This window comes from Zea mays, chromosome 1, assembly GCF_902167145.1.
Source record: "Zea mays cultivar B73 chromosome 1, Zm-B73-REFERENCE-NAM-5.0, whole genome shotgun sequence".
In the NCBI taxonomy this organism is placed as follows: Eukaryota; Viridiplantae; Streptophyta; class Magnoliopsida; order Poales; family Poaceae; genus Zea; species Zea mays.
In genome coordinates, this window is record NC_050096.1 from 299,714,903 (window position 1) to 299,736,952 (window position 22,050).

At 45.5% G+C, this 22,050-nt stretch overlaps 1 protein-coding gene across 10 annotated transcripts in view; it reads right to left on the reverse strand.

Annotated features, from left to right (window-relative positions):
- Positions 1 to 13,779, reverse strand: part of LOC103644246 (uncharacterized) — a 49,074-nt gene extending 35,295 nt beyond the window's left edge. The window contains exons 1-13 of one of the 10 annotated variants that reach the window (XM_020547019.2): positions 13,494 to 13,735; positions 12,308 to 12,501; positions 10,277 to 12,202; positions 7,937 to 8,012; positions 7,213 to 7,335; positions 4,562 to 4,759; positions 3,378 to 3,448; positions 3,205 to 3,305; positions 2,642 to 3,121; positions 2,386 to 2,571; positions 2,009 to 2,296; positions 999 to 1,631; positions 52 to 445 (exon numbers count right to left, since the gene is read on the reverse strand). In XM_020547019.2, the coding sequence (XP_020402608.1) occupies positions 52 to 445; positions 999 to 1,631; positions 2,009 to 2,296; positions 2,386 to 2,571; positions 2,642 to 3,121; positions 3,205 to 3,305; positions 3,378 to 3,448; positions 4,562 to 4,575 (2,167 nt within the window). In that variant the 5' untranslated portion in view covers positions 4,576 to 4,759; positions 7,213 to 7,335; positions 7,937 to 8,012; ... (1 more) ...; positions 12,308 to 12,501; positions 13,494 to 13,735. Of the gene's footprint in view, positions 1 to 51; positions 446 to 998; positions 1,632 to 2,008; positions 2,297 to 2,385; positions 2,572 to 2,641; positions 3,125 to 3,204; positions 3,306 to 3,377; positions 3,449 to 4,561; positions 5,057 to 7,212; positions 7,336 to 7,936; positions 8,013 to 10,276; positions 12,203 to 12,307; positions 12,502 to 13,493 lie in introns of all 10 variants that reach the window. The other 9 variants (XM_035964426.1, XM_035964425.1, XM_035964427.1 and 6 more) reach the window with 9 other exon arrangements.
- Positions 13,780 to 22,050: the final 8,271 nt, after the last annotated feature.

A 22,050-nucleotide genomic window follows, 5' to 3' on the forward strand; every position in this document is an offset into this window, starting at 1 on the left:
AGCAGAGCTTCAACAATCTGAATATAGTGTATGAGGTTTTTGGTTGATTACCATTACCAGCAGAGTAGTTTAAACACCCATATTCATCTTGGCCAAAACAAGCTGAAAAAAGGGTTTTCCATAGTGTTGGAAATTGCTGGAGACAAGGAGCCAGGTTCTCCAATGTGCACTGGGAAGACGAACCACTTCTGTTCACACTTCCAGTACATATGGATTTCTGAATTGGTGCTGAAGCATACATCAAGGTAGCTAATGCAGACATTTCACCAATTCGTTCTGCCATATCATCTACTGTATACAACATTTCATCTATCTCAACAGCCGTAGGATTACTATTATTGACCATTTTCTTTGACAAATTCCAACGTGCATTAGAGAATGATGCCTCATACTCATAACCTTTGATCCTGGAGAAGAGTAACCATTGTGCCCACTTGCAATCACCCTGAAAATATCCACAGTACAACCAAATCAAACAAAATTACATGTATAGTACTGAACAGGAACATGTTGAGCAAATTAATCTCTGGCGGTTACAATTAAACTTAATCTTCTTATATTTTTCCAAAGGATATTAAAAAATGAAGTGATTACATGTATATTGAAGGGGCTACACAACAGTTATAACTTGGTCCTCAAAGCACGTAAATTCCAACCATGTTATAGAAACCTTGTGGTCCATGTTCTTTTTTTGGAACACGCAGAAGAGTTGCGTGCTACCATTAAGAAAAGGTTTGATAGAATACAGGCTCTAGGTGCCTTCACACCTCGTGCACATTCACACCATGAAAAAGAGAAGACAACCATGACTACCCAAGGCTATAGGGCACCTAACTATCTAGGGTCTAACCTTTTATTATTGTCAAAAATAATAATAAATCTAGGTTGCCTGGCAACCAGTTGGTTACTGCCAGCTCCACAATACTAAAGGTCAGAGAGCCGAATACAAACAGCGTCGAATATCACGTATTATAAACTAGAATTGCACCAAAACTTACTGTGTTTTCTTTGAGTAAACGGATACAATCCTTATCAGGAGTCAAATTACAGGTGTCCAGATAGAGGTCCAGTAGATATGGCAAGTTATATTGCACACAGAAACGTATGATTAGCTTATGCAGTGCGCCTTCACGGCCCTGGTGATGGGCATCATCTGGAATCTCTGAAGCAGAAAATATTGTAGAACATTCTTCCTTTAGACCAACCTTTATAAGTATGCCAGCACGAGCAAGCAAAGGTATAATTTCAGTAGTACTTTGCCAATACTCTTTCATAAAGATGTGTCTCTTTGCCAATTCCTGCTGCATTACCATTCGAATATATAATGTTGACTCATGATTCCACAAAGATCTAAATACTTTAACATGTGGTATCTCCACACAGAAAGGTTCAAGCTCTTCTGAGTCACATATGTACATGTTGTAATCAGGGACTGTTAAATCAGAAAGAGTGTTGGCAGGAGCTTGTAAACTGTTCACGTTTACTCTAATAATCCCTTCTGAAAGTATGCTATTGGGAATCATGTCCAGGAGTTCGCAGACTTTCCCCACATCATTATGAGCAACAAAATATTCAAACTGAGATTCCCATGGGACATGAGCATGTACATGATAAGGCTGGTCCAGCAATATCTACAGAACATATGATAAGAACCATGAGTAAATAAAATTACAAGTAATCCAGGACCTCAATCAGAATTTGGTGTGCTATAATCTTAACAAAAGCATCATAACAAAATTAAATCACACCCCAAGACACATTCCCATGAAAAAAATGACAAAACCAAGAGGAATAAGTTTGGCATTTGTGATAGTAGATCATATGGGGTATCAAATGCCCCTGCAATGGGTCAAAATATGCAGAAATCAAATTGGGTAACAAGAACTCTTAACTTGCTCACTTGATTTTTTTCCACAAATTTCTTACTTGAGCTACAACACATGGTTCTTATATCATAAATAAGGTGCAAGTACCCTATCAGTAAGTTAAAACGACAATCATGACTTACACGGTCCACAGTTCTCGGACCCCAAGCATCCGACCACACAGCAGCACAGGCCCAATAACCATCAGAAATGTTGCTCCCAGAAAACTCCTTAGTGCAATCATTAATGTTCACCCAAGAACCAAGCACTGCTCCGTCAACATCACCACATTCAATAATGGGGTGGTTGCGAATATTTAGAGCCAATACAGGTTTATCGTCTCCTGGCAGTGTAACAATTTTTGCAGCATCACGAATGACATTCTCCCTGTAAAAGTATGTGTTCCAGAAGCTGCTGCTAGGGTAGAGACGCTTTTCCACAGGGAAAAATGTTGATCAGCATTAAGATATATTGAAGAGGGTGAGTAAACAAATGAGCTAAAGCATGTGTATAATCAAACCTCAATTAGTGTTATAGTTTCTAGCATCTTCCAGTCATCTGGTGTTATGTACCCACGCTTCTTCATCTCGTCAGCAATTTGTAGCCTTAGTGACCTCCTGACAGTACCTTGCATAAGTTGTCTTAGGTCCGACTCTACATCATTTCCTAGCCTTTCTAGTGTTGCTACAGCCAATCCAGTTTCACCCTACGAAGTACAATTGTAAGAATAGCAACAGGAACACAAATATTTTACTAGACTAAGTTTACTAAATTACCTTCATCAACAGGTCATACACAATGGACCTTCCAATTTCATGAACTTCAGAGAAAGCATCTTCAGAATAATCATTGGAAACTAATTCCCTCTGGCGCAAAAGCTGCAACTGAAGAACTGCCAAAGGTAGGCGACCAGACTGCAGTGCTTCTCTGACTACAATTTTTAAGTCAAAGTTATTCATTTCCCATCTGTTAATCATCTCCTTGATATTTCCTTGAAAATTTTGACTTCCAACTTGGGTAGTCCTTTTATTAGTATCAATATCATGAAAAGTTGAAGCACTAAGAGATGACCCAACTGGTGTTAGAGCTAACATGCTGTTGCTATCAGGAACACACACAGGAACCAACTCTTGCCTGTCATGAGTATCTAACCCACCCGATGGCCCTGATGAAACACCATCCAGTACAACAACTGGAACTGAAGAATCATGCTGAAATACTTCTGTACCTATTTTCAATGAGCTCTTATCATCTCCCTGCTGCAGTGTAGGCACAGCATTAAGAAAATGATCATTTGAAGATAACTATAAACCAATAAGCAACAGTATTATCACTTTACCATCCAAACAGAATTCTGATTCTTTGCAGAGACTCGGCTCTGGATACTTCTTATTGCCATCAAAAGGAGAGCCATTTCATGAAGCTTTACTGAATTATTGTCTGGCATGTCAGAGGCATAAAAAGAATAAATTTCACATATAACAAAGAAAATAGTACAATAAAAAGGCATACCTGTGGTTTGCTTCTGTAACCCGTAACATTTTATCATTCTTGTTGCAAAGCGAACAGCTAAAACCATTAACCTGTTTTCACATTGTAAGCTTACAAATTACATGAAGATAAAAGTGTGACACATAGCAGACTACATTAACCCAAGAAAACTAGAACAAAGAACACAAATCATGCATCTTATAGTATTTATTGCTAAGGGGGTGTTTGCCTGTATGGTATGACCGTACGAGGAATGGGATCATCTTCTCACTCCTCACATTAATTGTTTGGTTTGTGGAATAAAATAAGTTGGTTCATCACCACCTCATTCACCACAAGCTAATAATTAGTATAAGCAAGAGGAACGGATCCATTACACCAAATTTGAGGGATGGATATATGAATGTACTGCACTACAGCTTTGAGGATATAACAGCATTATGTTGTTGGGTCATGCGAAAGGGCCTCTAGCCGAGTTGGTTAAGTGGCCTGAGTAGCACTCCTCAGGTCCTAGCTTCGACTCCCTATAGGAGCGAATTTCAGGCTGTGATTAAAAAAATCCCCTCGCCTGTCCCACGCCAAAGCACAAGTCTAAGGCCCGGTCACGGTCGTTTCTCACATGGGCTACGGTGCCGTTGTGTATGGATGGGGCAGGGGTTCGGGGGTTTTCTCGACCTGCGTGAGATTGAGAAGGTCTTCTTCTTAATATATCTTACCCCCGCAGGTCAAGTTTTTATGGTGTTGGGTCATGGGTGCTAAATCAACAAATGTCATTCTAAAGAAACATTGCAAACTAGCAATGGGTGTCAAAACATGCTTATGTTGACTTAGATTCCTAGCAGAAGTAGCAATGTATAGCATCGTTGCGAACCCACTCTACAAATGATATCTCAAAAACTCATAAATGCCTTATATCTGAAGCATTCAGAAGTATCTGTAAAGTTTCATGACCCAAAAATAGAGTGTCTTAAATGGTCTGCATCACCCCCCCCCAGGTCACGTTTTTATGGTGTTGGGTCATGGGTGCTAAATCAACAAATGTCATTCTAAAGAAACATTGCAAACTAGCAATGGGTGTCAAAACATGCTTATGTTGACTTATATTCCTAGCAGAAGTACCAATGTGTAGCATCGTTGTGAACCCACTCTACAAATGATATCTCGAAAAATCATAAATGGCTTATATCTGAAGCATTCAGCATTACCTGTAAAGTTCCATGACCCAAAAATAGAGTGCCTTAAATGGTCTGCATCACCCCCCACCCCGCCCCAAGAGCAGGTTCCAACAGTTGTACAGGTGTTCTTTACAGGCTTGAGCCTACTACAGATGCATTCAACTTCCATAGCCATTCCTCTATGACTCAGGCTGCTAGCAAGTTTCTACAATGCACCAGTTTCCAGACCTGACAGATTAAATGCTGGTTATAGAGAATTAAAGATTTATATCCATATAGTTCACTTTCTTTTGATGACACCAATAGGCACTTTGTGTGTAGGATCCAGGAATCTGAGGTTAAAGAGACTTTGAAAAGGATGAAAGGGGGTTCAGGCGATGGGCCCTGGTAGTATGGCTCCCAATTGAGGCATGGAGATGCCTCGAGGCTCGGGGACATAGCTATAGTATGGTTAACCAAGTTGTTCAAACATATCATCCGGTCGAACAAGATGCCTGCCGAGCAGAGAAGTATATTGGTACTGATCTACAAGAATAAGAGAGATGTTCAGAGTTGTACTAATTATCACGGAATTAAGTTGATAGTCATTATGAAGCTATGAGAGAGAGTTATCAAGCATCGTCTAAGAGGAATAACACAGATCTCTACGAACCAATTTGGTTTCATGCCCGGAAGGTCAACCATGGAAGTCATTTTCTTAATAATACAAGTAATGGAACACTATAGGGAACAGAAGACCTACACATGGTTTTCATTGACTTTGAGAAGGTTTATGACAAAATGCTAGGTAACGTTATGTGATGGGCTTTGGACAAACATAAAATTCCAAAGAAGTACGTTGGACATTAAGTACATGTACAACAATGTTGTGACTAGTGTTCAAACAATTGATGGAGATACAGATGACTTCCCAATTAGAATAGACTACATCAAGGGTTAGCTATGAGCCCTTAACTTTTTGCCTTGGTGATGGATGAGGCCGCAAAAGGACATACAAGGGAATATCCCTTGGTTCGTGCTTTTTTTTGGACAATGTATTCCGACAGGAGTAAATAGGAAATTGGAGTTGTGGTGGGAGATTCTAGAGTTCAAAGATTTTAGACTTAATGGAACTAAAACTGAATATATGAGATGTGACTTCGACACTATTACACATGAGGAAGATGTTAGTTTGGATTTTGGAAGGTCAAGTAATATCTAGGAAGGATACCTTTTGGTATTTAAGATCAACGCTACAAAGAGACGGGATATTGGTGAAGATGTTAGCCATATAATCAAAAAAAGGTGGATGAAGTGGTGTCAAACATCAAGTATTCTACGTGACAAGAGGGTACCACAGAAAGGCAAGTTTTGTAGGACAGCGATTAGACTAGCTTTGTATGGTGCAGAATGTTGACCTACAAAAAGACGACATGTTGAACAGATAATTGTTGTGGAAATATATATGTTGCGTTGGACTTGTAGCCATATAAAAAGAGATTGAGTCTAGAATGATGATATGCGTGATAGGCTAGGGGTAGCACCAATTGAAGAAAGATTGTCCAATACCAATTGAGATAGTTTAGACTTGTCCAACGGACACCTCCAGAGGCATTGGATCCAAAGTTACGATAGCAATGGGAAGAGAAACAGGGAAGGCCGAAGTTGATATAGGAAGAGACTGTAAAAAAGATTTGAAAGGGCAGAATATCCAAAGATTTAGCCTTGAATAGGAGTGCATGGAAACAATTATCCATGTGCCTGAAACTTGACTTGTGGTTTCTGTAAGGCTTTGTTGTTGTTGTTACATAGTTCACTCAGTGATGAAAAACAAAAATACATGTGAGCAAGTTCTGATGCTGAATCTATGTTGCACATTTATACCACTATATAATCCACCAATTTAAACTTTGCAAAACCCACCCAACCAAATTACCCCGACACCCATAACCTCCACTAAATCCACCAAACAAATTGCACCCAGACTCAACACAACATCAAAACACGATTTAGATTGCTAGATAACCCCCTCTCCTTACTCACTCAAATCCAATGGACTACTATTTGGATCATACATCATCCCTCCCCCTCGACCCTGCCGCCCCCAGCCTCCCATGTCCCCGCCGCCGCCTCCCCCTCACTCGCGTCGCTGCCGCCGTTGTCAACCCCTTCCCTCACGCCGCCGCCGTTGTCAACCCCTTCCCTCACGCCGCCGCCGTTGACCCCTCCCCTTCGTGGGATCGTAGCATTAGCGCGGGCTATATGCTCGTTTCTCTAATTTGTTGCATAGTAAGCCTGCCCATTGTACTCTGTGGACTCCATAAAATTCATTTTCCTTGCTGAAACAGCATGTGCCAATTATGAAAAAACAAATTCAACAATTATATATATATATATATATATATGTGTGTGTGTGTGTGTGTAATTGGATAAAATATTTAATATAGTTGTAGTGAATATTAGGGCTTGACATTGTTTAAGATGTGGAAGAGCATCAAATATATGATCTCATAAAAGTAATCTGCATTATGATCCTTCTGAACCAGGCTAACCTACTGAGTCATTACAGTTTAACAAATAAATATAGACAACAGACGACATTTCCACAAGCCAACAGTATTTCAAAAGAAAGACAAAGCTAACTTATTCATATAACTTATTACCATGACAAGATAAAGATATTATCAAGGAACAAAACATACTTGGATGACACTGTGGCTTCATTATCACTTCCAGTCCTACTAGATAACCTATGAATAGATGCCAATAGCAGTTGCAATACACCTTCTTCCGCAAGATTAACCTCAGCGAGTAAATTCAGTGACCTAGCAAGCCACTAGTGTTAGATATCCATGCAAACAGAAGATAGTATTAATCTTCTTCAATAAAAAAAGCAGACAAACACAATAAAAGCATACTTGGTTACTTAAAACAGAAAGATGAAGAATAATGCCTAAAGTCAGCAGAAAATCTACATATAATCTCAACCTCATCCATAAAAGACATCATCATTTGTTAATCACCGAATAGATGGCATGTGGCAGTATAGACTATAGAAGACAAACTTCTAATGATCAGAAATTAGAAGCAAAGATACAGATTCGACCCTGTTTCTGGAATGCCACATCATTAACAATAGATAAGTAGACAGAAAAAGTTCATTGATCATGTGCAAATTCGTTTGACACTTTGACCATGAAAATAATTTGCACAATATAAAATATACTCCAAAAATCCAATATTCTGACTCCAACATGTAGTAATAATACATCACAATTATCAAGACACGCCAAAAGAATAAACCGTGCAAAGTCCAAAACAGATAAGAGTAGGACTTGGCGTGGTACATATATAATGTTAAAGTAAATAAATCATGAACAAATAAAAGAGAAAGTGTCAGGACAAAAAGAAAATACAGGATCTTACTGCTCTAGATCACCAATCATTGAGTAATGAAGGGCTAATTGCAGCCAACGTAACCTAGAGAATTTCAAATCCCATCCTGTCAATGCAATAAAATAAATTAGGGCACATGATGTTCTAAGAACCATGTTTGTCACACAGATTTAGTAGTGTCATTGTATTGTTCACTTAAATTAGACCCTGAAACTTGCATAATCATATCATTGATAAATGGTATAGATAAAAGCTATGACTAGATACACAGTAAAAACTATGTATCTAAGAAAACCAAATCAACTTACAATTTGGAATGACAATTTGGAATGAAGGCAGAGGGAGTAGTATTAAATACATTGGGAGAACATCCTTGCTTGTTGGATATCTCTCCAGAACAATAAAGAGCAAAGTTGCTAGGATCTTTTAAAAAATTATTCACTACTGATCAGGGTGTACCACTTGAAACACTAAATAATTCAAGCAAATGCTGGATAGCAGTCGTCAAGTATGACTATCATCATCCAGATGCAAAATCTTACAATTTATGCAAGTAACATACCATCTATTCCCACAACAAAAGTTATTTCTAGATGTTAGACTATGTGGGGGGGCACCACAGTTGGGATGCCGGCCCATTAGGGTTAGGGTTAAGTCTCTATATATATGTACCCCTTCTCTATGCAATACATCAAGCACTTCACATTCTTACATGGTATCAGATTAGGGTTTCTCCTCCCACCGCACAGTCGTCGGCAGCCACCTGCCAGTCCAGCCGCCACAGGCTAACGCGTCGTCGCCCCCGAAGGCTCCTCCATCGCTCCCGGGAGCGGCACCACTCCCACCCCTCTCCCCTAGGCAACCGCCACCTCTCTTCTCCTCCCCTCTCCCCCTCACGGCAGGGCAGCAGCAGCCTCTCCCTCCTCACGCCAACACCTCCTCTGCTCTCTCCCAACAGCCCCCATGTCCGACCTGCGCCCTCCTCTGCTCCCTCGTCATGGCCGAGCGTCGTCGGGATCTGAAGCCAGCCGAGCTCGCCCCCTCTGCATTCCCACGCGCAAGAGCAGGGACCTCCCATGGCGCTGCTCTCTCCCCCGCCCCAGACCGCGCCGCCGCCGCCGGTCCTCATGTTGGTCACCCTTTCCGGCGCCTCTCTGGCCGTGGGGGGCTCCTTCCCCTCGGCCGCTCTCGCCCCTGCGCGCCGTCCTCATCGGCGTCGGCACCTCTTCCCCAGCATGGCTGCCCTGCGCGCCTCTCCACTGCGCCGACATCTCCACCCGTGCAGCCCCTCGTCATCGCGCTGGCGGCCTCCTAACTGCCCGCGCTAACGCCCCCAGCATCGCCTCCCACTTCGAGCCTCTCCTGTCACCAGCGTCAAACTCCCTTGCAAGTTCGGAACATACCCCTGCTCGGTTGGAACCGCCCCGTCGCCCTCTCCCTTGTTCATTGTCGCCTTCGTTGGATCCGTCCCTGCCGCGGCCTTCCCGACCGGATTCACCGTTGTTGCGACCTTCCTGGCTAGATCCGTCCACCCTTTGGCCGAATCGCCGTCTTCATGGCTAGATCCGTCGATGTCGTGGCTTTCCCGACCGGATCCGTCGATACCCCTTCTTTTCTACCGCGAGCGCGGTTACGCTGAATGGCACAGACGCGTGCGCTGTCGCCGGCCTCCCTGATGAGGCTCCTCGACGACCGGTTGTGGAACGAAGCAAGAAGGCAATCGGTCGCACCACTGTTGGGCTGCCAGCCCATTAGGGTTAGGGTTAAGTCTATGTATATGTACCCCCTTCTCTATGCAATACATCAAGCACTTCACATCCTTACACTAGATATGCTGGTAGCCAAGCCTATATAGGGTTTTGTTTAGTTTTGCATTTTCTCCCTGGAAGACCAAGAGTTTGGCGTTGTATCATGTACATTTTGTTTTCCCTTTATACCGTATTAATATGATGATGGGAAGCTTTGTTTTAGTTTGAGAAAAATGCTAAAAATATCGTCACAATATGCCACTAAATAACTCCATAGCTATGTGTATATTGTGGATTCAAGAGTTATTCATTAGCATATAAACATTTATCCAATAATTATACCACACCCCCAAAATGTAAAATTCATGAGAGATACTTTCGAGGGAAATTGAGTATCAAGTCATGGTTGCTTCATAAATTACGTTAATTAGATACAATCAAATTAGTAATAAATACAGTGCACATAACCTTAATGAAAACATATCCATTAGCAAAAAAGTCCAACGAAGTGGAAACAGGGCCATAGGATAAGGCAACTAAAATACTACAGTGAGACTCATCCATGTAACAGGGTGCCACACATACAAAAACAAAAGATATAGGCAACAAAAAGAAAACACACCATTCTCCCAACAGAGCCTGTCTGCTAGTGCGGGACCTTCATACAACAAAGCTCTATCCAGGACTTCTATTTGCCAGGTTTTCCAGCTTGTGTCTGATTTGTCAACAGATAGTAAGTTCAGAGCATTGCATGTGCTACCAGCAGCAGGACCCATTTGCCAGAATTTGATAGCGTCACATTGAGATGAAAAGGATGATATAGAAACTGGAGGAAGGACCACAGAAAGGCCATACTGGGTAATTAAATACAAATATCCCTGGCAGGAGCAAACAACAGAATCTCCGACAAAAGTGGAATCCTTTTTAAATGGAAGCATTTCGTCCATAAAACCAATATCAATATCTCCTTTGCCAAGAAAAGATGAATACATAAGCAACTCGGAATGAAAAATTTTGACATGCTCGTTTCCATCCGCAATAGAACCTTTAAAAATTCTAGTTAGTCCAAGTGGACACAGGCTAATTACATCCTGCTGTGATCTGCATGGAGGAAGAATTATCCTCCTAAAGAAACAAGAGGAATTTGTGCGACGATAACCTGCCCCAACTTTCATCTGCCCTGCAGTGACAAAGCCACTTGGCCAGCTGTCCACTTCATTTTCATCGCATCTATATTTTCTTCTTTCTCTAGGCCTGACAATATCATCGCTTTTCCCTGAGAACTCAGGAACCAATTTGGTTAGACTAAGTGACCCTTGTTGTATGGACTGATTAGCACAAAATGATAGACTTCCTATCTCATGACCAGCAGCTTCCCAGATAGAAAAACAATCAGCAAACTGATTCATAACAGGCAGATCAAAGTTTTCGTGCACATTAGCTTTGAAGTTTAAGATGTCATCCGCATAGAACACATACACTACTCCAACCTCATCTACAACAGCAAGAAGATAAGAATATGATGCCAAAACTAACCGCTTAAACATTCTGCCAACAAAGTTCTCAACATGGATATTTCCCTCGTCCAAATTTGTCACAATGGACATAGAGCTCCTCAGAGGCATCTCCAGATCAGTTCTGCATTGTTGAAGAACACTGAATGACGTCACAAGACCACCAGTTTTCACGTTCCAAATGGCAACAAAACCTGCTGTATTAAGGCAGGCAAGAAACACATCTGATAACTGAAAATCAACCCATTTTGGACTTGGCGTAATACCATCAGATACATCCTGAAGGTCTGCCACAAAGTTCCACTGTATGCCCCAGTGGTTTAGCTCCAGAACAGTAACCAAAATACACTCCGCATTGGATGGATGGGCCTCACAACGTACTGATTCATTAGGAGTCAGAACTAAGCCGATCAAATAACATGACGAGCTAGACAAAACTTTTAGACACTCCCACTGACAACTGCACGATGCTCTAAGAAAACGTCGTGGTGATTCACTGTCAGTTTCCGCCATAGTCTTCAGAGAACATTTGCTATACCAATATTTCAAGAAAGAGAGAGTAATGTCATATATGCTAAAGGATACAACTTCTGCTGAATTAGGCAATAAAGATTTCATGGGCAATCTGGCTTGGTATTTTCCATTAGAAACAGACGCAGTGACTGTAGTTAGGAAAGAACAAAACCAATTTTCTGGACCTGACTCACCATCCTCCAACACTGAACATTCAGTAGGGCGCCACTCTTTCCACTCCCCATGCAACTCTTTAGCATCAGACATTGAATTAACTGTTAGTGTGCTTTTGCGAGAATGGCAGAATGCATGGACTGTGATAGAAGCATCACTTGATACCACTAGAATTTCATTAAAACTTGAGTCATCAAAAGCATCAGAACAGTATCCCCATGCTAAAGACTTCACTCGGGGAATAGTAGAAAACGTTTTGAAGACTGCCTGAGTACAGGTATCCGATAGAGCTCTATGAGATTCAACTTGTGATGAGTTGATCTCAGCAGTTGCCAGGACAAGATCCCCTGGGTTGTAAAACCATGGTTAGAAAATAAGAACAACATTACCAGTAGAACAACAAACAAAGGCACCAACGTGATCAAGAACAGTGGATAGCGATAAAGCCTCACCATGGTCTGAGAGCAGTCCAAAAAGACGCCTTGTTGGAGATATAAAAGCCTCTCGAAATTTTGATAGTTTGAGATGGGGTTGTAGCAATGTCCATCTGCATAACTGTAGTACAGCAGGCCCATCATCTATCTGACGAGATGTGGACATCGTTCATATGCCCATCAACAGCTAATGATGGTAACGAGTAACATTGCTTGAAAAAAAACAGAAAATAGAAGGAATTAGACAACGGCTGAACAGAACATGGACATGTCATATAGAAAAGGAATGTAGGCTGTAGAGCACTATTTACATAGAGACCAAAGTCCAAACGAATGCTTCAAAATGATTGAGACAGAGAAGCTCAATAAGTCAAGCTTACCCGTTGTCTTATTTTTTTAAAACAAATCTTGGAAAATGACAAATTATGAATTAAGTGGACATCTAAACAGAAAACACAAAATGATGACTGCTAATAATAATGCTAAAATATGACAATACATGATTAGCTTGAGGACAACAAACATAGCCAATACGAGCAGTAAAAAATACCAATAATCCAACATTAGAATTTAGTACTCAGTAAAAGAACAGTGTTCCAACTCATACCTATTTAAAGCGAAAACCTAATGGGATGTGAACTTTGTTTAGTCTAATGAGCAAGCTGAGAGGAGGACGACTACCAAAACATTGGCACACAGCCACACAGGGTAGTATACAGCTACAAAAGTATATGTTCTATGTATGATCCCCAGCCAAAGCTACTTCGTGAACCTAGAGATTACTTAATCGAACTAACAGGTAAGCATGGACAGATGAAACGGTCTGCCATCAATAACGGTTTCCTTCCCTAATTAAGACCCACTTAGCCACTTAGCCAGATGAAGTCCTCGTTTGAAACCCAGTTCAGCGAAAAATTGGGGTTAAAAAGGAGCAAGCGCGCGGCGAACACATGCATGCTACTCGAGATAAGCCTAATCCCGTCTCGAACTAACCCCCTGCGCGCTCACGATAAGCGAAGAAACGGGCGTGGCCATCAAATGAGCCCAATCCCAGCCGCAAATCGCAAAGCTTCAGGACTCGGATCCAGCACCGACCAAAACCCCAAACGAATTTAAGTCCCGCGCTGCAACGAGCTGGCACGCAGCAGCCCGTGGGATCGCGATGCGCCACGGGGGACGAGGGGAGAGGGCGGCGAGTGCTCACCGTGGAGCCCGAGCCGAGGAGTGGATGGCGGCGGAGGTGAGGTGGTCGCCGACCAATCGCTCGGTCTGTCCGCGTCTGTCTCCGTGCCGTGCGGCAGTTGTTCCCTCCGCTCTCTTCTTCCGTTCATTTCGCTGGTGGCTTCGGCATGGGGCCTCATGCCAGGGTGGGCACGTGCCATCACGTGAGGAAGAGGAACTGGAATTTTACCTTGGGCTGCATATCTGAACTTTGATGGAACGGCCACGTCCTTTAGGCCCAACCAAAATGGAAATAGAGCAGATGACATGTTGGCAGCCAAGGCACCTGTTTGTTTCGGCTTTTTATAGCTTCTGGCCACCAAAAGCTGCTGCGGATTGTCAAACACTTAGCTTTTCAGCCAGCTTTTATAAAATTCGTTTAGGTAAAAACCATTCAAAATCAACATAAACATATAATCGGTTGAGTCGTCGCAATAGTAGTAATCCGCCACTTTATAGATTCTAAGCCCCATGGACAATTTTATCTTCCTCCACACGTAATCGTAATGATACTCAGATTCTCCTCACAGCCAGATTCTCTCTACAGCTAGATTTTCAGAAAAGCTGGTCAGAAAAAAGCTGAACCAAACAGGCCCAGTTCTGGCCGATGGACATGAGGAACGGGAGAAATTTGGAATTTTGTCTCGTTATGGCAAGTAGGTTTACCATTATTTTAAGGGCTTCGTCTATATATATACCATTATCAACCAAGATGTGTACGCTAAAATGTCTTCTCGCTATTTAATAAGACGAAAAATCAATTAGAGAAGAACAGCCTTGGGCATCGCAGGGGAGGTGTTCGTGGACGAGCGTGTACCCCATCACAACGGTCAACGGAGCCAACATCGGCCAGGTCTCCGTCAGACCGTCACGCTCTCCATGGTGCATGTGGCCAGGCACAGCACAGCACGAGGTCGAGGCTCACGTTGATGGAATAAGGGTCTGTTTGGTTGGGCTGTGGCTGTGAAAAAAGTTGCTGTGGGCTGTGAGTTGTGGAAAAAGCTGCTGTAGGCTGTGAGTCATTAAAAAGCTAAAAATCGTTTGGTAGAAACCACTAAAAATCGTTAAAAGTTCTTCGATATATGTTTTCATAGTTTCATCCGAAAAGCCACTAAAAGCAGGTACAGGGGTGCTTTCAGATTTGCACTGTGAGAAAGTCAGCTTTTAGAAAAAGCTGCTTCCTGGATCCAGCCCTTTGGTTGGCTTTTGGCTTTTAGGGGGCAAAAGCCAAAAGCCAAAAGTCAAACCAAACACACCCTAAGTCCTCTAGCATCTAAAGGACAACCTGTTTTTAACTGTTCTCTATAGTCCTTTAGCATCTAGAGGACAGTTTAACTGTCCTCTATAGTCTCTTTAGTATTTAGAGGACATCAGTCGCTTTTTGACTGTCCTCTGTAGTCACTTTAGCATCTAGAGGGCAACAGTCACTTTTGACTGTCCTCTGTAGTCTCTTTAGCATCTAAAGGACAATCCTGTTGTGTAGTGTGTGTGAGAAGGTGTGGTAGTGCAGCCCCTAGGGCTATAAATATGTGTCCCCAACCCCTCTAAGGGCATGGCATTGTGTAGTGTTTGAGGAAATAAACAGAAAAATTGCTCCAACTCATAGTGTCATCCTCTTGATGAGAGTTGAGTCCCTCTACTTACAATTGGTATCGGAGTCAAACTATCCTACAGCCTAAACATCTCGTGCTCATCTCCTTCCCGCGCCTCTCCCCACACTCAGTCGGCAGCAAGAGCTCCAACTGTTCCTTCCTCCCATGCTCAGACGAGCAGCCTTTCATCTGAGACAGCCTCTTCCACACGCAGCGACCCCTCACTAGCCCACCATGTCCCTACGCTCGGCCACTTCGAGTGCGCGGCGCCAGCAGGAGGCCGAGGTCGCCGCGGCACAAGAACGCGAGCGAGCAGCAGCAGCGGCTGCAGCGACAGCGGCGAGGGCAGCACGGTTGGCGGCGGCGGAACTGGCAGCGGCGAGAGCGGAAGTAGAAGCAGCGGAGGCGGCGGATGCTGCACGTGCGGCGGCAACAGAGCTCGAGGTTCTGCGCGGCAGTAGAGCTGGCAGCTCTGCTTCTGTCGACGACAACACTGACGAAGAGCTCAGGCTGGCAAGAGAAGCAGCGCGAGAGCAGGCGGCACAGTGGGCAGCCGCGCATCCCCATGGGGGCGCGCGTGGCGGCAGCCCGGATAGGCGCCGACGCGCCGACGGCGCTCCAGGCGGGGGCGCACGCGGCGGCAGCCCAGACGGACGTAGACGCGCCGGCGGTGCTCCCGACGGCGGCGACCGAGTCGACGGAGATCGCGGCCTCTACAGGCGGCGCGGTTCTCCCTCCCCGGATCGGTACCATGGTCACCGCATGGCCCAGGCCATTGTTAGGGACATCGGTCCCGGCGGTGGGTGGCCTACCCTCACCAAGACCAACTACGTCGAGTGGGCCGCAGTGATGAGGGTACGGCTCCAGGTTCGCCACATGTGGGAAGCAGTTCGTTACGACGACATCGACTACCATGAGGATCGGCGGGCGTTGGATGCCCTCATTGCTGCAGTCCCGCCCGAGATGCAGTTTTCGCTTTCCCAGAAGCGGACTGCCAAGGAGGCCTGGGACGCCATCGCTGCGACCTGCATCGGCAGCGATCGTGCCTGCAAGACCACACTGCAGGCACTTCGCAAGGAGTGGGAGAACCTGGCCTTCAAGCCAGGTGAGGATGTTGATGACTTTGCTCTCTGCCTCAACACTCTGTTGAAGATGGTGCAGTTCGGCGACGACACCTACGATGAGGAGAGAGCTGTTGAGAAGCTCTTTCGTTGCATCCCCGAGAAGTACAGGCAGATTGCTCGCTCGATCGAGTCTCTGCTAGACCTCTCCACGATGACGATCGAAGAGGAGATTGGTCGCCTCAAGGTGGTCGACGGCGACGAACCACAGGCTCTCTCTGGGCCTATCACTATCGGCGGGAAGCTACATCTCACTCGGGAGCAGTGGGAGGCCTACCAGGGTGACAAGAAGAAGGGGGAGTCCTCCTCGACACGAGGCCGCAAACGCGGCAAGCCGCGCAAGGCGCGTGGAGGCGCCCAGGCCGGGGCGCGAGGACATGCTGAGGGTGGTGCACGTGGAGGTGCCCAAGGTGGCGCCGTCGGCAACAAGAAGCCGGCACGAGACGACGGCTGCCACAACTGCGGCAAGCTTGGCCACTGGGCCAGGGATTGTCGGCAGCCACGACGTGGCCAGGCCAACGTCGCACAGGCGGAGGCAAAGGAGGAGGCCCTGCTCCTGGCACATGCAAGCATCGAGCCATCTCCAGCGGCACCGGCCGCAGCGGCACTCCTCCACCTTGATGAGTCGAAAGCACGCGCTTTCCTCGGCGACGGCTCCAACAAGGACATGATCGAAGGATGGTGCCTCGACACCGGCGCCACTCATCACATGACCGGTCGACGGGAGTTCTTCACCGAGCTTGACTCTAGCGTCCGAGGCTCCGTCAAGTTTGGGAATGCCTCCGGCGTAGAGATCAAGGGTGTCGGCTCAGTCGTCTTCACCGCCGCGTCTGGTGAGCACAGGCTGCTCACCGGAGTCTACTACATCCCTGCGTTGAGGAACTCTATCATCAGCTTGGGACAGCTGGATGAGAACGGTTCGCGCGTGGAGGTCGAGCACGGAGTCATGAGGATCTGGGATCCCTCTCGTCGCCTTCTTGCCAAGGTACACAGGAGTCCAAATCGGCTATACATCCTCAATGTGAAGGTGGCACAACATTGCTGCCTTGCTGCTCGTCGAGACGACGGGGTATGGCAGTGGCACGAGCGCTTCGGGCACCTTAACTTCGAGGCCCTGAAGCGGCTCAGTGCCAAGGAGATGGTACGAGGCCTGCCGTGCCTTGACCATGTGGAGCAATTCTGCGATGTCTGCGTGTTGACAAAGCAGAGACGGCTCCCCTTTCCCCAACAGTCGAGCTTCCGAGCCAAGGAGAGGCTCGAGCTCGTGCATGGGGACTTGTGTGGCCCAGTGACACCAGCCACACCAGGAGGACGACGCTACTTCTTGCTGCTCGTTGACGATCTCTCCCGCTACATGTGGGTGATGATCCTTGGCAGCAAGGGAGAGGCTGCGAACGTGAGAGCACCTAGAGGGGGGTGAATAGGTGATCCTGTAAAACTTCAAAACTTAGGCCACAAAAACTTGGTTAAGTGTTAGCGCAATAACCGCCAAGTGGCTAGAGAGGAATTTTCAACAAAACACAATAACCAACAAGAGATCAATCACAGAGATGGCACGGTGGTTATCCCGTGGTTCGGCCAAGACCAACGCTTGCCTACTCCATGTTGTGGCGTCCCAACGGACGAGGGTTGCAATCGACCCCTCTCAAGCGGTCCAAAGACCCACTTGAATACCACGGTGTTTTGCTTGCTTTTCTCAATCCCGTTTGCGAGGAATCTCCACAACTTGGAGCCTCTCGCTCTTACACTTGAAGTTCACAAAGAAGCACAGAGCAAGGGAGGATTAGCAACACACACAAGACGCAAGAATCAGAGTGTCAACACGCACACAAATCGCAACAAGAGCTCGCAACACAACTCAATGAGTTCACAACTCCACTAGAGCTCTATATGCTATCACAATGAAACAAATGTGCGGAATCGAGGTCTTGGTGCTTAGGAATGTTGTAGGAATACTTGGTGTGCTCCTCCATGCGCCTAGGGGTCCCTTTTATAGCCCCAAGGCAGCTAGGAGCCGTTGAGAGCAATCTAGGAAGGCTGATCTTGCCTTCTGTCGACTGGCGCACCGGACAGTCCGGTGCACACCGGACACTGTCCGGTGCCCGATTTCCTTCCAAAAATGGCGCAGTCGACCGTTGGCAGCCTGAGAGTCGTTTGCGCACCGGACATGTCCAGTGCACACCGGACATGTCCGGTGCCCCCTTCTAGCCGTTGGCTCGGCCGCGTGTCCCACGCAGATTGCGCTGCCGACCGTTGGCCCTGCCGACCGTTGGCTCACCGGACAGTCCGGTTCACACCGGACAGTCCGGTGAATTATAGTCGTACGTCGCCGGTGAATTCCCGAGAGCGGCCACTTCGCTCGAGCCAGCCTGGCGCACCGGACACTGTCCGGTGCACCACCGGACAGTCCGGTGCTCCCAGACTCAGCAGAGTCTTGGCTGCTCGAGCCAAGACATTTTCAATTGGATTTTTCCTGTTTCCAGCACTTAGACACAATACATTAGTCCATAAAACAATGTACTAAGTTTGAGAAACATACCTTTATCCTTGATTTGTACTTTGTCCACCATTTTACACTTAGGCACTTGTGTTGGGCACTAAATCACCAAAATACTTAGAAATGGCCCAAGGGCACATTTCCCTTTCAATCTCCCCCTTTTTGGTGATTTATGCCAACACAACATAAAGCAAGTAGAACAAGTACAAAATCAATTCAAATAAGAACCCAAAATTGTTTTGATTCAATTTTGACATATATGGATCATACTTTGCCACCACTTGATTTGTTTTTGCAAATTAAACCCAAATTTCTATCTCTAAGTCAAACATACTTGTTAAAACATAAAGAGAGTCATTACAAGAGAAATTGATTCAAGATTTCAAAAACTCCCCCTTTTTCCCATAATCAACATTTCTCCCCACAAGAAGCCCACTTTTGACAAGAGAGACAATAAAAGAGTTTTGACAAACCAAAAGCTCTATTTTACTATTTTCAAAATCTCTCAAGTGGTAGCTCATCCATTTATCGCTTTGGCCTTTATTTTCTCCCCCTTTGGCATCAAACACCAAAACGGGATCAATCTTGGCCCTTTTAACCCCATTGCCTCACCAAAATCGTCAAATGAGAACACAAAGGCAATAAGAGGACGTGAGATGAACTTGGAATTAGTTACCCTCTCATCGGAGTGCAGTGGAAGTCTTTCATGGTCCAAGTCCACCTTTTCCCTTTCAAGACTCCTTTGAGACTAAATCAAGCAAACTCAAGCAAACGGTTAGTCTCAAAGGGTCAAGTTGTAGCACAACTCCCCCTAAATATGTGCATCACTTGCACAAGGACTTGTGAGGTCCGGGGAGAGATTGTACAACTTGAGCACCATAGTAAGCAACAAAATGCATAAGGAACATGATCAAAGGCATAAACACATGTATGCTATAAATCAATCCAAGTTCCGCGAATCTAGGACATTTAGCTCACTACGCAGCCTGCAAAAGGTCTTTTCATCTAAAGGCTTAGTGAAGATATCGGCTAGCTGGTTCTCGGTGCTAACATGAAACACTTCGATATCTCCCTTTTGCTGGTGGTCTCTCAAAAAGTGATGCCGGATGTCAATGTGCTTTGTGCGGCTGTGCTCAACAGGATTTTCCGCTATTCGGATAGCACTCTCATTGTCACATAGGAGTGGGACTTTGCTCAGATTGTAGCCAAAGTCCCGGAGGGTTTGCCTCATCCAAAGTAGTTGCGCACAACACTGTCCTGCGACAACGTACTCGGCCTCAGCGGTGGATAGGGCAACGGAAGTTTGTTTCTTAGAGTTCCACGACACCAGGGACCTTCCTAAGAATTGGCACGTCCCCGATGTACTCTTCCTATCGACCTTACATCTAGCATAGTCGGAATCTGAGTACCCAATCAAGTCAAAGTTAGACCCCTTTGGATACCAGATCCCGAAGCAAGGCGTAGCGACTAAATATCGAAGAATTCGCTTCACAGCCACTAAGTGACACTCCTTAGGATCGGATTGAAATCTAGCACACATGCATACGCTAAGCATAATATCCGGTCTACTAGCACATAAATAAAGCAAAGAACCTATCATGGACCGGTATGCTTTTTGATCAACGGACTTACCTCCTTTGTTGAGGTCGGTGTGTCCGTCAGTTCCCAGCGGCGTCTTTGCGGGCTTGGCGTCCTTCATCCCAAACCGCTTTAGCAAGTCTTGCGTGTACTTTGTTTGGGAGATGAAAGTGCCGTCCTTGAGTTGCTTCACTTGGAACCCAAGGAAATAGTTCAACTCGCCCATCATCGACATCTCGAATTTCTGCGTCATCACCCTGCTAAACTCTTCACAAGATTTTTGATTAGTAGAACCAAATATTATGTCATCAACATAAATTTGGCACACAAAAAGATCACCATCGCAAGTCTTAGTAAAAAGAATTGGATCGGCTTTCCCGACCTTGAAAGCATTAGCAATTAAAAAGTTTCTAAGGCATTCATATCATGCTCTTGGGGCTTGCTTAAGTCCATAGAGCGCCTTAGAGAGCTTACACACGTGGTCGGGGTACCGTTCATCCTCGAAGCCAGGGGGTTGCTCCACGTACACCTCCTCCTTGATCGGCCCGTTGAGGAAAGCGCTCTTCACATCCATTTGGTACAACCTGAAAGAATGGTGAGCGGCATAAGCTAGCAAAATACGAATTGATTCTAGCCTAGCCACAGGAGCAAAAGTCTCCTCAAAGTCCAAACCTGCGACTTGGGCATAACCTTTTGCCACAAGTCGAGCCTTGTTCCTCGTCACCACCCCGTGCTCGTCCTGTTTGTTGCGGAACACCCACTTGGTTCCCACAACATTTTGCTTGGGACGAGGCACCAGTGTCCAAACTTCATTGCGCTTGAAATTGTTGAGTTCCTCCTGCATGGCCAACACCCAGTCCGGATCTAGCAAGGCCTCTTCTACCCTAAAAGGCTCAATAGAAGAGACAAAGGAGTAATGCTCACAGAAATTAACTAATCTTGAACGAGTAGTTACTCCCTTGCTAATATCACCCAATATTTGGTCGATGGGATGATCCCTTTGGATCGTCGCTCGAACTTGGGTTGGAGGTGCCTGAGGTGCTTCTTCCTCTTCAACTTGATCATCCTGTGCTCCCCTTGATCATGCGCCTCCACTTGAGGTACCTGTTCGTCATCTTGGGTTGGGGGATGCACCATAGTTGAGGAAGACGGTTGATCTTGCTCCAATTGTTCCTGAGGCCGCACATCTCCAATCGCCATGGTGCGTATCGCGGCCGTTGGAACATCTTCTTCATCAGTCAGCAGCTCATATGAAGTATTCTTGAGGAGGCGGTGAAGGTAGACCCTATTGATGGCGTGGCAAGCCGTGTTCACAGCTTCTGACCAAAAGTGCTCGGGGGTCTTGAACTCTCCAAGCATAGTCCTCGCCATATCTATGAGCGTCCTGTTCTTCCTCTCTACCACACCATTTTGCTGAGGTGTGTAGGGAGCGGAGAACTCGTGCTTGATCCCCTCCTCCTCAAGGAACTCCTCCACTTGAAGATTCTTGAATTCGGACCCGTTGTCGCTTCTTATCTTCTTCACCTTGAGCTCAAACTCATTTTGAGCTCTCCTTAGAAAGCGCTTGATGGTCCCTTGGGTTTCAGACTTATCCTGCAAAAAGAACACCCAAGTGAAGCGGGAAAAGTCATCAACAATAACTAGACCATACTTACTTCCTCCTATGCTCAGATAGGCGACGGGTCCGAAGAGGTCCATATGCATCAGCTCCAGAGGTCTTGAAGTGGTCATCACATTCTTGCTGTGATGTGC